Source organism: Arachis ipaensis, chromosome B7 (genome assembly GCF_059453495.1).
Source record: "Arachis ipaensis isolate K30076 ecotype BB chromosome B7, ASM5945349v1, whole genome shotgun sequence".
NCBI lineage: Eukaryota > Viridiplantae > Streptophyta > Magnoliopsida > Fabales > Fabaceae > Arachis > Arachis ipaensis.
Genome location: NC_142442.1, coordinates 21,332,002 through 21,345,531, shown reverse-complemented (window position 1 = coordinate 21,345,531; position 13,530 = coordinate 21,332,002). Strand labels below are relative to the sequence as shown.

The following is a 13,530-nucleotide window of genomic DNA, read 5'->3' as shown; positions in this document are numbered from 1 at the left end:
TAAAATTAATAATTAAAAAATTTATACATTATTTTTTCAATTATTAAAAAAATTGAAAGGATTCATTGTTGACCCCGTTGCATCATGCGAAGTGCACATTTCTGTCCTCTTCTCATAAATGGTCACGTTTAATGCATCTCTAAAGCAGCAAAGCTAAACAGTAAACACGAAACATAAAACGAAGCCACGTGGCAACTATGACGCATCGCATCACAAGCTGATCACCACAAAGCTGGTCTCTTCACGAAGCAGCCCTGCACTCTGCTCTCTCTTCAATCTTCACAGGACCCTTATTAGCCTCACACGTGTCACTCTGAGGGCCCCACTTGCACTTTCCAGACACTCGATTTTGTTCTATTTTTTGCCCAAATACCAACCAATAACCCGGTTAAATACATTATCATATCATATCAACTATGAACTAAGCATTTTTGTCCATTAATTCATTAATACATCAAACTTTTATCTATATTATATCATATCTTTGCCTCTTCCTCTGAGTTGGTGCCATAAACCTTATTCAATACCACCAACCAGTGCCTATCTGCCTGTGCTCATATCTATCCCCAATTCGTAAGGTATGTATGTATGTTGATTCTCTTTTTGTGTCTTCATTGTGCAAGTTTCTGACTCTTCAGTTTATTGATTTAACATGCAATGAAAACTGCTCCTTATTATTGATCTTTATTTCAGTATGTAAGTCTTAAACTATTTAGCCATAAAAATTGATTCATACTGATTTTCAAGCTGATTAGCCATCAAAAGAATTGTTGATTTTGTGGTGGGCTCAGTCTTTTTTTTTTTGTGTGTAGATTTTGTTGACCTTTTTTGACTGTTTTCTGCCATGATTATTTATCGTTTGAACATTCTTCTTTGAATTTCGTTTTCTGATTCAAATTTTACTAAATATAAGCGATTCTGAATTCTGAATATATATGCTGATTTGTGTTTCAGATTGAAAAAATCAAATTCACAAAATTTTCAGTTGTGAATGGCATATAGACACTGGTTGGAATGCTAAGAGATGTTCTCTGTTTCTAACCCTAACTCTGAGATCCAGAAGGTTCTGTCTTTGCTCTTGCTGAATTTGCTGATTCACTATTCATTGATGCAAAATTGGCACGCAAAATTTTTGGTATTGCCTGCTATGCTTGTACATGATTTGTGCGAAGACGGTTGAATCTTGATTCTTTCTCTATTTAAACATTTTGCATTCTCTTCGAAGTAGCAAAGGATATAGTATTTGTTATCTGGCAGAGGATTTAGCATACTTCAAATTCAAGGTTCTCCAATGGATAGCACTACAAATACCTTGTTGCAAAGATATGAATTGGGAAGGCTACTAGGCCAAGGAACCTTTGGCAAGGTTTACTATGCAAGGAGCGCGATTACTAACCAGAGTGTGGCCATCAAAGTAATTGACAAAGATAAAGTTGTTAGAACCGGGCAATGCGAGCGGATTAAGAGGGAAGTAACTATTATGAGGTTGGTTCGTCATCCGTATATAATTCAGCTTCTTGAGATCATGGCCACCAAGAGCAAGATTTACTTTGTTATGGAGTATGCGAAAGGTGGCGAGCTTTTTGACCTTGTGGCCAAAGGAAAGCTCAAAGAAGAAGTTGCTTACAAGTATTTTAGGCAGCTAGTGAATGCAGTCGATTTTTGTCACAGTCGAGGTGTATACCATAGAGATATAAAGCCGGAGAATCTTCTGTTGGATGAGAATGAGAATCTTAAGGTGTCGGATTTTGGGTTGAGTGCGTTGGCCGAATCGAAAAGGAAGGACGGATTGCTGCATACAACTTGTGGAACTCCTTCCTATGTTGCCCCTGAAGTCATTAGAAGGAAAGGTTATGATGGTATAAAAGCTGATATTTGGTCTTGTGGAGTAGTTCTCTTTGTCCTGTTGGCAGGGTATCTCCCTTTTCATGATTCAAATTTGATCGAGATGTACAGAAAGATAAGCAAAGGCGAATTCATTTGTCCGAGTTGGTTCCCGAACAATGTCCGGCGGCTATTGTGCAAGATGTTGGATCCAGATCCAGAAAATAGGGCTACCATAGCTAAGATCAGGGAGTCATCTTGGTTTAGGAAAGGGCCAAATGCTAGACAGAAAAAGCTTGAAGTCGAAAACAAGTCCATCACAAATTGTGCTGATCAAAACAATGAAGGTGATAATGCAGTGGCTGAATCAAATCAAGAGCCGGCTGCTACAAGTATAAACGCCTTTGATATCATAAGCCTGTCCTCTGGCTTCAACCTTAATGGATTCTTTGAAGACAGTTTCCAGAAAAGGGAAGCAAGGTTTACTTCCAGACAGCCGGCACCCGTCATCATATCGAGGTTGGAAGAAATTGCGAAGCGGCTAAAGATGAAGATAAAGAAGAAGGCTGCTGGTTTGTTGAAATTAGAAGGACTCAAAGAAGGTAGGAAGGGGAATCTATCACTGGATGCGGAGATCTTTGAGGTTACTCCATATTTCCATTTGGTGGAAGTGAAAAAATCCAATGGGGACACAATGGAATATCAAGAAATTATGGATAAGGATATAAGGCCTGCCCTTAAGGACATTGTTTGGGTTTGGCAAGGTGAAAATCAACAAGAGCAATCACAACAGTCGGCACAACTGAAACATGAGAACGAAGAGCAGTAAGAAGGCGCGGCCGCGGCCAAGGGTGCAAGGCTCTCACCCTTGGCCCCTGCCTGATAGGATCCGAGGAGCAGAGTATATGTACAAAGTTTGAACTAGTGAGGTCATGGCTATAATACAATAACTCCATCATTATACTAAGACCTGCCTTCTACCTGTAGCAAGGAACTCAGTCATAAAATGATTCTCAATTTTCAATATATCATGCTGCTTGTTCTCATGTGTCTCGAATTCTGTCTGGGAAGAGTTATATTTCTCGGTCTTGCTATCTGATATCTTCTGTTATTTTATTCAAGGTTTGTTTAGAAGGGATTAAATATTATTATATAAATTACTGACCTTAATTGTGTTCTTTCCAATTTCAAGCCTCTTTCAGATGCAAGTCATTAATAGATAGATCTTCATGGAAATCAATTCTAAAATTCCAGATTAAAGGGCTCTTGGTTATGGCTCTATATCTCTGATTTAATGCTACTTGAACACGGGACTTATGTTCAAATGGAAAACGTAAGAGATAACTGCTAAACTGTATTCCAGGTTTTTCTTGAAGTGTGTTATAACAAAAATAGTTGTAGCAACTTTTCTACTTGTAAGGAATGGTGATATGATTAGGAACATTTGCAAGTTTTACATGATATATTAGCTGAAGAGTAGATAAAAGTTGATGCAATCATGATGAGAGTAAAGTTGATATAAACAACCTCCTCTTTTCTTGATCACATTGCATTCCCTTTTTACATTTTCACCGCCAAGCCATTCCTAGAAAGCGAAAAGCTAAAATCAAAATCTTTGTAAAATGTACATTTCATTACAAATACATGCCACAACTGATGAGAAATAGAACCAATCATCAAGGAAATGTAAAACGATGGAAAATTTTCAAAATATATCACAAAGATAGCACCGTAACAATATTGCTTCTCTAGTTTATTTTCAGTTTTACAGAGATAAATAGGTTCAAATTCCATTTCCCTGGTGAAGGTTTATATAGAAAATGCTAATGCGAAAGATAGAAAGAAACAAGTTAACAGGAAAACTATATTCCAGAGAGATTTTTAGTACCTGCTTCTAATTCGGGAAAAAAAATTGTCATTTATCAAAAACAATTTGACCAAGTTTTTGATGATGATCTTTAGTTCTTTACATGCTTTGCTTATCAATATCTCATTTGAAAGTTATGTTTGGAAAACCAAGTTGTTTTCCCCCAACTCTGCACTGCTACAGTACCATCATGAACAAAAATAATAAATACCTAATTTACCATCACAAGCCACACTAAAATCTTAAACCCTATTCATATTCAATATGATTTAGACTATATAATTCAATATCACACCTTTCACAAACCAATCAAATTGAACACTTTTCTTGTCTATTTATAAAACAGTAATGCTGAGTATTGTATAACTTTACTCTTTAAATTGAGCACTTTTCTTGTCTCCATTCTTCTTCAAAATTTCAACTCACAAACACACCATAACTTAATTTCTTAACCAATTTACTGGAAACAATTTCATTGAATATGATTAAGGCATCAAATCAGACCATTCATATAGCGTATACAACTTGATATGAAATTGTTAACAATAAGGACCAATTTAGAGCAGAACCCTATTACATACAAATCCAAATGAAGGTGAAGAACATAAGAGGCATCAGGAGGATTGAGTTGAAGAGACCAAGTGCCTGTGCCTCCAAAGGTAACGGCCACTAGCCATGTCAACCAAAGTCCAGAACCCTGAATTTATAGCACTTCCAATCTGATAATAACAAACAAAACGTTGTAACAATTAATCTCAAAAGGGCAAAGTACATCTTTTGTTCATAGCCCTAAATTTTAATTTGTTTTAATTTTGTCTTAAAAATTTGCGATTTATATCAAATGTATCACCGCACCTAAATTTTTAAGAAGTTTAGAAGCAATTTAGCAATAATTTCACGAGGACAATTTTTAACTCAAGCAAGGCAGACACAAAATTTTGTTATTTGTTCCTAATTGTCAAGCATTATTGCTGAATTAGTTCTAAACTATTTTAAAATTTTTTACCAATTTTTAGAGACAATATACTTTAGCCATCTCAAAATTATTGGAACTACAAATAGAAGAGTAATGTTTAGAAGTGAAACTAACCTTGGAAGAAGAAGAGTTAGAAGAGTGTGAATTTTGTGTGGAATCATCATCATCATCATCATCATGATTGTCCAATTGTGGAGGCTGAGATCTAATGTTTCTGAGGAGGAAGAAGCCGGCAAGAGTGGCGGATAAGAATATCAGAATCACCCTCAAAGGACACATTCTCTCTCTCTGACTCTGAGTTCTGAAGGAAACGTGTGTGTGTGTGTGAGAGAGTATGTGTGACTAATTAATGACTGGTTAATGAACGTGTGAAAGAATCAATGGAAGAGGTAAAGTGATGCTTACTCTTATTGCAATCAAGCTTAGAATAATGGAAGTAGATGGAGTAGTTGTGGACCATGTAATTAAATATTAAATAATAATATAATAGTAAAGTCCAAAAGAAATAAAACCATGTGGTTGGTCATTGCTGCTTTCGTCTGCGTCAACTATCAACAACTGTACACTTAAACTTGCTACAAATACTTTACTTTCATTTATTAGTAATAGAAATTTTCAATAATCAATTTTAATGAAACATTCTTTTTTCTCGACACTTTATATGTTACCTTTGATAATTGGCATGAAATTTTGTAAAGAACAAGACATTATATATTTATATATTTGGTAAAAATACGATTTGTCTATCTAGAAATACTTTTCAATTTTACACATTAGTCTTTCAAATATTTTGTTAACTTAATTACTCGTTTAATTATTTGTAAGAATACTTACTTTAATAATGTAACCATGCATATTAGTCCTCATAAAATAATAGGTATATGATGCTGTGATGATCGACTCATCATCACACATGATGGAACTTTCAATGTTAATGGAACTTATTTACTGAACAATAAGATATTAAGAGATAACTTTAGTTTTAACTTTTCTTAAAAGGAGGACGGCCACATTAAAGTAGTGTTCGAGGATTAGGCTCATCCTACCAATTAGTATTCAGTAGTGACTACTAAATAAATAGTAATATTTAAATGGAAAATATATTTATTATTATTATTATTATTATTATTATTATTATTATTATTTATAAAGAGATTTGAATCCGTAACCTTTTAAATCAACATAAGGAGACTATGCTATTTACACTATAACTAATTGACATATATTTATTATTATTAACATGACCCATTCAGGCATGTTATATAAAAAGTAAACTAAGTGCGTGCGAATGTCAAAGCATGCGATATGCGATACATGTATGTGTATTAAAAGTCAGCTAAATACGCAAATGTGCAGTTATTGGTTGTTTTCCAATTTTGACTTATAATATTTATATTAACTGTAGGAAACATTTCAAGTGCACCGAGAATATCGGTGCTCCAATTGTTTTAATCGTTGATCTAAATTATAAAAAATATATATAATATATATTAATTGAAATCAACGGTTAAAACAACTGGTGTACCAGTATTCCTCAGTGCACTTGTTTTAACCTGGCATGACTCTTGTGAAGTGGGAGATGATCCAGGCACCAAAGAAGTTAGGAGGGCTGGGCGTGGGTGATGTAGTGGTTCACAACACTGCTTTACTGTTTAAATGGTGGTGGCGTTTCTCGAAGGAGGACTGTCCGTTGTGGAAGAAGATTGTGTGTTCTTGTAATAGATTGAACTCAAATCAGTTGCTATCAACTCAGACTTTGCCGGTGAGAGGGGGTCCATGGAGCGATATATGTCATCTACAAATAAAGGAGCAACAAGTAAGGCAGAAGATGATCGATGACCTCGCTATTGAGGTAGGGGATGGCAGGACTACCAGATTTTGAGAGGATACGTGGCTACAAATAGGAAAGTTGAAAGACTATTATCCGAGACTCTTCTTGATTTCGAACCAAAAAGGATAATCAATTGGGATTTGTGGGTTCTGAGATGGGATAGAGTGGATTTGGCATTTTCAGTGGAGGCGGGAGCTCCGCCAGTGGGAATCAGAGACTTTAGATCAGTTGCTGCATGACTTGCAATCTGTTAGGCTGATAGCAGAAGTGCAAGATAGAGTGGTGTGGAAATTCGACAAGGAAGGTGTTTATACGACTAACTCATTTGTGCAGGTTTTGCAGGAAGCGACTCTGGATGAGAAAATTCTGAGGTACAAATTCACAAAAGAGATTTGGAAAGGTTTAGTTCCGCCTAGAGTTGAGTTATACTCGTGGTTTGCTCTGATTGGTCGGATCAACACAAAGGACCGGCTTAGTAAGTTGGGTATTCTAGGACCACATGATAATCTGTGTGTGTTGTGTAAGAAAGCAGTTGAAAGTGTTCATCACCTGTTGGTTGCTTGTGAGTTTTCTTGGCAAGTGTGGTGTAGATGGATTTCGGAATTCGGTCAGGAATGGACAGCTCCTGGCACCTTGAAAGATCACTTTGAGAGTTGGAGATCCATGCCAATAAGACAGGAGGTACGCAAGTTCTGGCTAGTTGGGTTCTTTTCAGTGATATGGAACATTTGGTTACAGAGAAATGATGTAATCTTTCGGAACAAAACAGTAGGTGTTGTAGAGTGTGTGACACAATCGTTTCTTAGTGCTGTGGAATGGTGTGGAAACTAGCTTATGTTGTTGATGGTTATGTCGGAGATGATATAAGAGCTAGTTAGTCTTGTTTTACCTTGCTCTGTGTATGCTCCACTCCGAGTGTTGAGCTTTTTCTTTAAAAAAAAAATGTTTCCTTAATTTTATTAAATAATTAACTATGAAATTAGTAAGTTATAGTCAATTAGCAAAAAAAATCTTTTATAAAAAATTGAATTCGACATTTTTTTTGAATTTTTTTGGAAAGAACATAAATTTAAATTATTATAAAAAATATTTAAAATTAAATAAAAAAATAAAAATCATTGTAAAACGAATATCCAAAATCTAATAAAAAAAATATTTGAAACGTAACAAAAAGAAATATAAAAAATCTAACAAAAAAGAGATATCTAAAATCATTTTAGAAAATCTAAAATCTAACAGACGACACATCTAAAAATATTAGAAAAAAAAATATCCAAAAGCTAAGAAAAAAAATTCAAAATTATTAAAAAATCATCCAAAACCTAAAAAGAAAAATCATCCAAAACATAAGAAAAAGAAATATCTAAAACATATAAAAAAAACACATCCCAAATCTAGAAGAAAGAACCATTTAAAACTAGTTAATGTTAGGAGAATCAGAATCAGTTAAAAAAATTTTCCTTAATAAAAGTCAGTTACAAATTTGTTAAAAAATTATACATTCTGTTAGAGTTGGTGTTAAATTCTGCAATACTAATATATATACTTGTATTTTTGTTACCAAAAATAATAACACAAAATATTCATTTTCTCATTTTTTTTACTCTCTGCATTCTACTTCTCTCTATCATTTTTAATATTCAAACATGATATCAAGAGTTTAACTGATCTATGACTGACTATAATTCTTCAAACTCCTCAAATTTTGCTAATATCACACCAGAAGATTTTCTAAAACTGGTACAAGGCTCACCCACCATTCTCAATACAGTTGCACACAAATTTTTTTTAGTGCCTCTTGCCAAAAAATTCAATGACAACGATTTCTTGACATGGAGTTATCTTACTACACTCACTATCTACGATTAAGAACTGCAAGAACATCTAAAAATAGAAAAGATCCCAAGAGATATGATTCCTTTGAAGATGAAGCTAACAAGTCAAAATAAAAAACCTACAAGCAATGGCGTACAGATGATTATAATGTTACTTCTTGATTATTTGCTTCCATGGACTCTTCTTTTCAGCATCATGTAATTGGGTGTCATGATACGTGCTTCAAATGTTCGTAATATGAAGAGTTCAAATGTTATTTAGAAGGTATTAGTTTACATTTTTAGAATATTTTAATTTAATTTGATGTATTTTTATTTTATTTATTTAATTATTAGATTGGGCCTTATATTTGTGGACTTAGGATTTTATATATTTTAACCTAATAAGAGGTTATAAATACCTCATAAACTAGGGTAATCGTAAAAAAGAATGATTTAGAGATTTGAAAACCCCCTTTTGGTTTCGTAATGAAACCATGGTGTGGACAATTGAGGTTGAGGAGTCCCTTTTTTGTTGCATCGGAAAATTGGGTAGAAGGTTGAGGATTCCCTTCGATTCAATTCTCAAACTATGGCGTTGACAAGTTAGGTTGAGAAGTCTCTTTCTTGTTGCATCAAGAAATTGGGTAGAAAGTAGAGTGATTCTCTTTGTACTCAATTTCAACCTATCCTTTTTTATTTTTATTTCAATTACAATTTATCTTTTCTATTCAATTTTAATTCTTGTCTTGTTTATCTTTTTATTTTTTTTATCATTTGGTATCAGATCTCAGGTATTAGATTAATTCTTATTAATCTATATTTGTTCTTCTTTTATCATAAAAAAAAGAGTCAGTCACATCGTAAGTTCTTGTGTTCTTGTTTCTGTTTGTGTTTCATTATTGTTTTATCATTAAAGTACTATCCTTCTTTGGAACCAACAAAACTGGTACAACACATGGACTCATACTCTCCCTGATGTGATCTTTGGCTAATAACTCCTCCACTTGTCTTTGAAGCTCCTTTGTCTCTTCAGGATTACTCCTATAGGCTGGTCTATTAGGAATGCTAGCACCAGAAATAAAATCAATTTGGTGCCCAATCCCACGTAATAGAGGCAAACCACGTGGCACGTCAGTAAGAAAGACATCGACAAATTCCTGCAACAAAGAGACAAAGTTATTTGGCAAATTTGGGTTAAGGTCAGTGTCAGAGAATAAAATATCCCTAAACTAAACCATGAAGCACTCTTTAAATCTCTCTCTTTTGCAAAGAAACATAATTTTCTCTCAACTTTCTCAATTTTCTCTGTATTTGCACCGCTCTCATGACATGGACTCTTTTCTTTATTTTCACTCACCTTTGGGCCTTTTGCTATATTCTTTTCTCTCATAGCCTCTTTTCTCTCAGATTTTTCTGTGATCTCACATCCCATGTTCCCCTTGGTATCCTGTTGAAGTTTCAACTGGTCAAGGTAAACCTCCTTAGGCGATAAAGGAGTAAGAGTGATCTTGCGACCATTAAAATTAAAGGAGAACCGACTCGTGTGACCATCATGAAATGCTCGACGGTCTAACTGCCAAGGTCTCCCCAATAATAAATGACAAGCTTGCATTGGCACCATATCACATAATGCCTCATCAACATATTTTCCTATAGAGAATGCAATTGTCACCTGTTTATCAACCTTGATCTCTCCACTGTCATTCAACCACTACAACGTATATGGTTTAGGATGTCGAACACATGTCAAACCCAATTTCTCCACCATAAATGTACTAGCCACATTAGTCCAACTCCCGCCATCAATAATCAGACTACACACTTTTCCACTCATCAAGCATCTAGTGTGAAAAAGATTTTGGCGTTACTCTAGGCTATCTTCTTTCACCTGCGAATTCAAAGCACGTTTAACAAGAAGAGATTCACCATGGACTGCATACTCAACATCACAATCAGAACAATCCTCCAAAGATGGCATACTATTATGATCAGAATCATCACTATGATCAGAATCAGACACAATATCATCTCCTCTAATAACCATCAATCTCCTGTTTGAGCAATCACTAGCATAATGACCCATACCATGACACTTGAAGCATTTAATATCTCGATGTCTAGAAGTAGCAGAAGAAGAGTTAGAATTACATTTCTTCTTCGTAGCATCAAACAATGTATTGGGTTCAACACCTTAGTCTTTGTTGTGTCAGCACTACGAGACTCCCACTTTAGATTAGCATGAGATAATCCTCTTGGTGCTCTTCTTTGTTGTTGCCTCTCCACCTTCATTGCCATACTGACCAAATCCTCCATCTCCACATAATGATGTAACTCCACAACATCAGCAATTGCTCTATTCAAACACCCACAAATCGTGCCATAGTAACCTCAGTGTCCTCTTCTATATTGGCAGTAATCATAAACATCTCCATTTTCTTATGGTAGTCTTCAACAGACTTGGAGTCTTGAGTCAGCCGATGTAACTTCTGATGCACTTCCCTGTAGTAGTACGAATGCACAAATCTTTTTTTCATGAGACGCTTCATAAGATCCTAAGACTCGATAGGGTGATCATCATTCCGCCGTCTTGTCTTCACTAATTCATCCCACCAAAGCAAAGCATAGTCAGAGAATGCAACTGCTGCCAAACGAACTTTCTTTACATCAGAGTAATTATGACAAGCAAAAATTCTTTCCACCTTTTGTTCCCACTCCAAATAAACTTCAGGATCATTTCTCCCTTTGAATGGTGGTATTTGCATCTTGATGACATTGATATTGCTATCTTGACTTTTATGTCAAGGTGTTATAACCCCATCAGAGTCATCATCAGAAGGTACATGATTTTGACGCCGATTCCAAAAAGGTCCTTGTTTAATATTCTTGGACAGTGTCTGTGTCACCTCATGCCTCTATGCTTCCAATTTAGTCAAGCGATTAGTTAAGTGTTGAATGGCCCTTTGCATCAACTTCATGTCAACTAAGGTATCTTCGGAATGAGCTGTCATAACAATGAACCTGTAACAAAAATATTATAGAAAGATCTCACAATCACTCCCTTACGTGTTTCACTCACGGGTGGATACTCGTGTTTAGTCTTAAAATTGGCTTTTATCCTCTGTTAAACTCACCACTCTTATCTTTTACCACTATTGAATCTCTTTAACTGTTGCACTTTAAAAATTAAATAAAATAAAAATGATAGAGAGAATCCAACACCACAATAAAAAAAAAAGACTAAAAAAAGGACTAAGACACAGAATACAAAGAGATAATAATAACAATAATAATAATAATAATAATAATAATCAAAAAGTTATGTTTTTGAGTTTTTTTTATACGATAACACAATTTTTTTTTGTTGCACTGAATGCTTTTGTTTTTTTTTTTTTGCATTGAATTTTTTTTATTATTTTTTTTTTTGAGATAACCAAAAAAAATATAAAAGAAGTGATATTGGCTGCAAGGAAAAAGATAAAAAGAATAAAATTAAATAAAGAAAGGAAGGTAAAAAAACACACTACAAGAACCTTAATATACTGAAAAAACAAGGCACGAATATTAAGAGTATAAAGGTGCACAGCTGCGTTTTATTTATTAGGTAGGTTTTGTTTTTTTGAAAGATAAAAGCAAAAAGAGCACCGACACAGGAAATAACTTCAATTAAAGAACATAAATACTAGAGGAATATGGAAACTAGATATCGAAGACGTTGCGGATTTTTTTTTTTTTTTAATATATATCTGCAGAGAAACCAAAACAGAAACACAGAAAAGACGAACGACGAAGACTTTTTTTTTTTTTAATTATAAGAACACACAAAAAGACGAATATAGATTAATAAAAATTAATTTAATACCTAAAATCTGATACTAAATGTTACGGAACGTAACGTAAAATAAGATGAAAGATCAAAGAAAGAGACTTCTCTATCTCAATTTGATTTTCTGATACAACAGTTAAGAGAATCACTCTACCTCATCTGTTCACACCCAAGTTTCTCAAAGAAATTTAAAAAAAATTTCATTCATCAAATTAAGAAAAAAAAAGTGGCGACTAAGTTTTAGAGGGTTTTTATATCTTTTAAATTTAAAATCCTAACTCATAAGTTCACTAGAATAAAAAAATGGGCCAAATCATAAATGGACCTAAAACAAACAAACAACAAAAATAAAATAAACATAAAATAAATTCTAAAAAAGTAATGTCTCTTTTAATTCATCTTAACTAATGAGAGTCTTCAATGCATCTTGTAAAATAGTAAGACGTTTAACTTTTGATAATCGTTAATAATTGTCTTGCCCAATTCTTGATGCATCTCCTGAACACATGATTTTAGCCATGTTTGCAAAACCTTCTTTTATTCTCTTAGTTGTTGCTCTTGTAATTGGACTAATTGGCATATGACAGTTCTCAGTTTGTCCCACAGGATTCGTATCATGTCATTTTACTCATGAAATTTAGTCAAGAATTCATACTCATTTTGCATCCAAAACAAAAGCAAGAGCTTGACAATTACAACCTCAATTAAAGATTATCAAAAAAATGGATCAATTGCTTATTATCTTGTGAAAATCAAGAAAATTACTGATTTTTTAGCAGCTATAGGAGCTCCACTAACAGATTCAGAGTACATTAATGTGATCCTTGATGGGTTAGATGAAGAATATCATTCTTTCGTCACTCTTGTCACTGCTAAAGACCTTCCCTATGCTATATCAGATTTAGAAGATCTCTTGATGACTCAATAAGAGATTATTGACAAGTACAAGAAACCTGAATCTTCTATGGTTCATATTCATTTCACCAATACTACAACTACTAAATTCAAAAACCAAGAATCTTTATTACTTAGCAATTTTGGAAGGACTACTAACCCTAGTCTTGGTAGAGGCACTCAATTTGGTAAAAGAGGCAGAGAAGGAAGAAATATGCGTGGAGGCAGATCTTCACGGAATTCTGGAACTTGTCTACAATGCCAAATTTATGGTAAGTTTGGTCATGTTACTTCATATTGCTATTTTAAATTTGATCAGACATATCAATTCTCTCCTCAACAATCTAAAATTAATAATCAATCAAGAGTTTTACCACCACCTCCTCCTTTAACAACCCAAAAGTAATGATTGCAACCCCCTCATCTATTGGTGATAATTCATGGTATGTTGATTCTGGTGCTACTCATTATTGCTCAAATAATACATCTAACCTTCAT

At 34.1% G+C, this 13,530-nt stretch overlaps 2 protein-coding genes and 1 pseudogene across 4 annotated transcripts; 1 reads left to right on the top strand and 2 right to left on the bottom strand.

Annotated features, from left to right (window-relative positions):
• Window positions 1–386: 386 nt before the first annotated feature.
• Window positions 387–3,000, top strand: LOC107609080 (CBL-interacting serine/threonine-protein kinase 10). 2 transcript variants are annotated; one of them, XM_016310905.3, is made up of 2 exons: window positions 387–578; window positions 955–3,000. In XM_016310905.3, exon 2 carries the CDS (start codon window positions 1,292–1,294, stop codon window positions 2,651–2,653), a length of 1,362 nt encoding a protein of 453 aa, XP_016166391.1. In that variant the 5' UTR covers window positions 387–578; window positions 955–1,291; the 3' UTR covers window positions 2,654–3,000. The 2 variants fall into 2 exon arrangements, with proteins under 2 accessions (XP_016166391.1, XP_088349412.1); XM_088493286.1 differs by lacking the exon at window positions 387–578 and adding an exon at window positions 614–696.
• A 267-nt stretch (window positions 3,001–3,267) lies between these two features.
• On the bottom strand, window positions 3,268–5,073 carry LOC107609081 (uncharacterized). Of its 2 annotated transcripts, XM_021107465.2 has the most exons (3): window positions 4,782–5,073; window positions 4,273–4,410; window positions 3,268–3,409 (listed from the first exon to the last, which is right to left on the bottom strand). In XM_021107465.2, exons 1-2 carry the CDS (start codon window positions 4,944–4,946, stop codon window positions 4,306–4,308), a joined length of 270 nt encoding a protein of 89 aa, XP_020963124.1. In that variant the 5' UTR covers window positions 4,947–5,073; the 3' UTR covers window positions 3,268–3,409; window positions 4,273–4,305. The 2 variants fall into 2 exon arrangements, with proteins under 2 accessions (XP_020963124.1, XP_016166392.1); XM_016310906.2 differs by lacking the exon at window positions 3,268–3,409 and having other exon boundaries at window positions 4,132–4,410; window positions 4,782–5,072.
• Window positions 5,074–9,211: 4,138 nt separating this feature from the next.
• On the bottom strand, window positions 9,212–11,077 carry LOC148550547 (uncharacterized; annotated as a pseudogene).
• Window positions 11,078–13,530: the final 2,453 nt, after the last annotated feature.

Bases quoted from the DNA above. Each gene is read 5' to 3' on its own strand.
- LOC107609080 (XM_016310905.3), top strand. From the start codon at position 1,292: ATGGATAGCACTACAAATACCTTGTTGCAAAGATATGAATTGGGAAGG.
- LOC107609081 (XM_021107465.2), bottom strand. From the start codon at position 4,946: ATGTGTCCTTTGAGGGTGATTCTGATATTCTTATCCGCCACTCTTGCC. The intron at 4,411-4,781 runs GTTAGTTTCACT...TGTTATTATCAG, and splicing joins CTAACTCTTCTTCTTCCAAG to ATTGGAAGTGCTATAAATTC.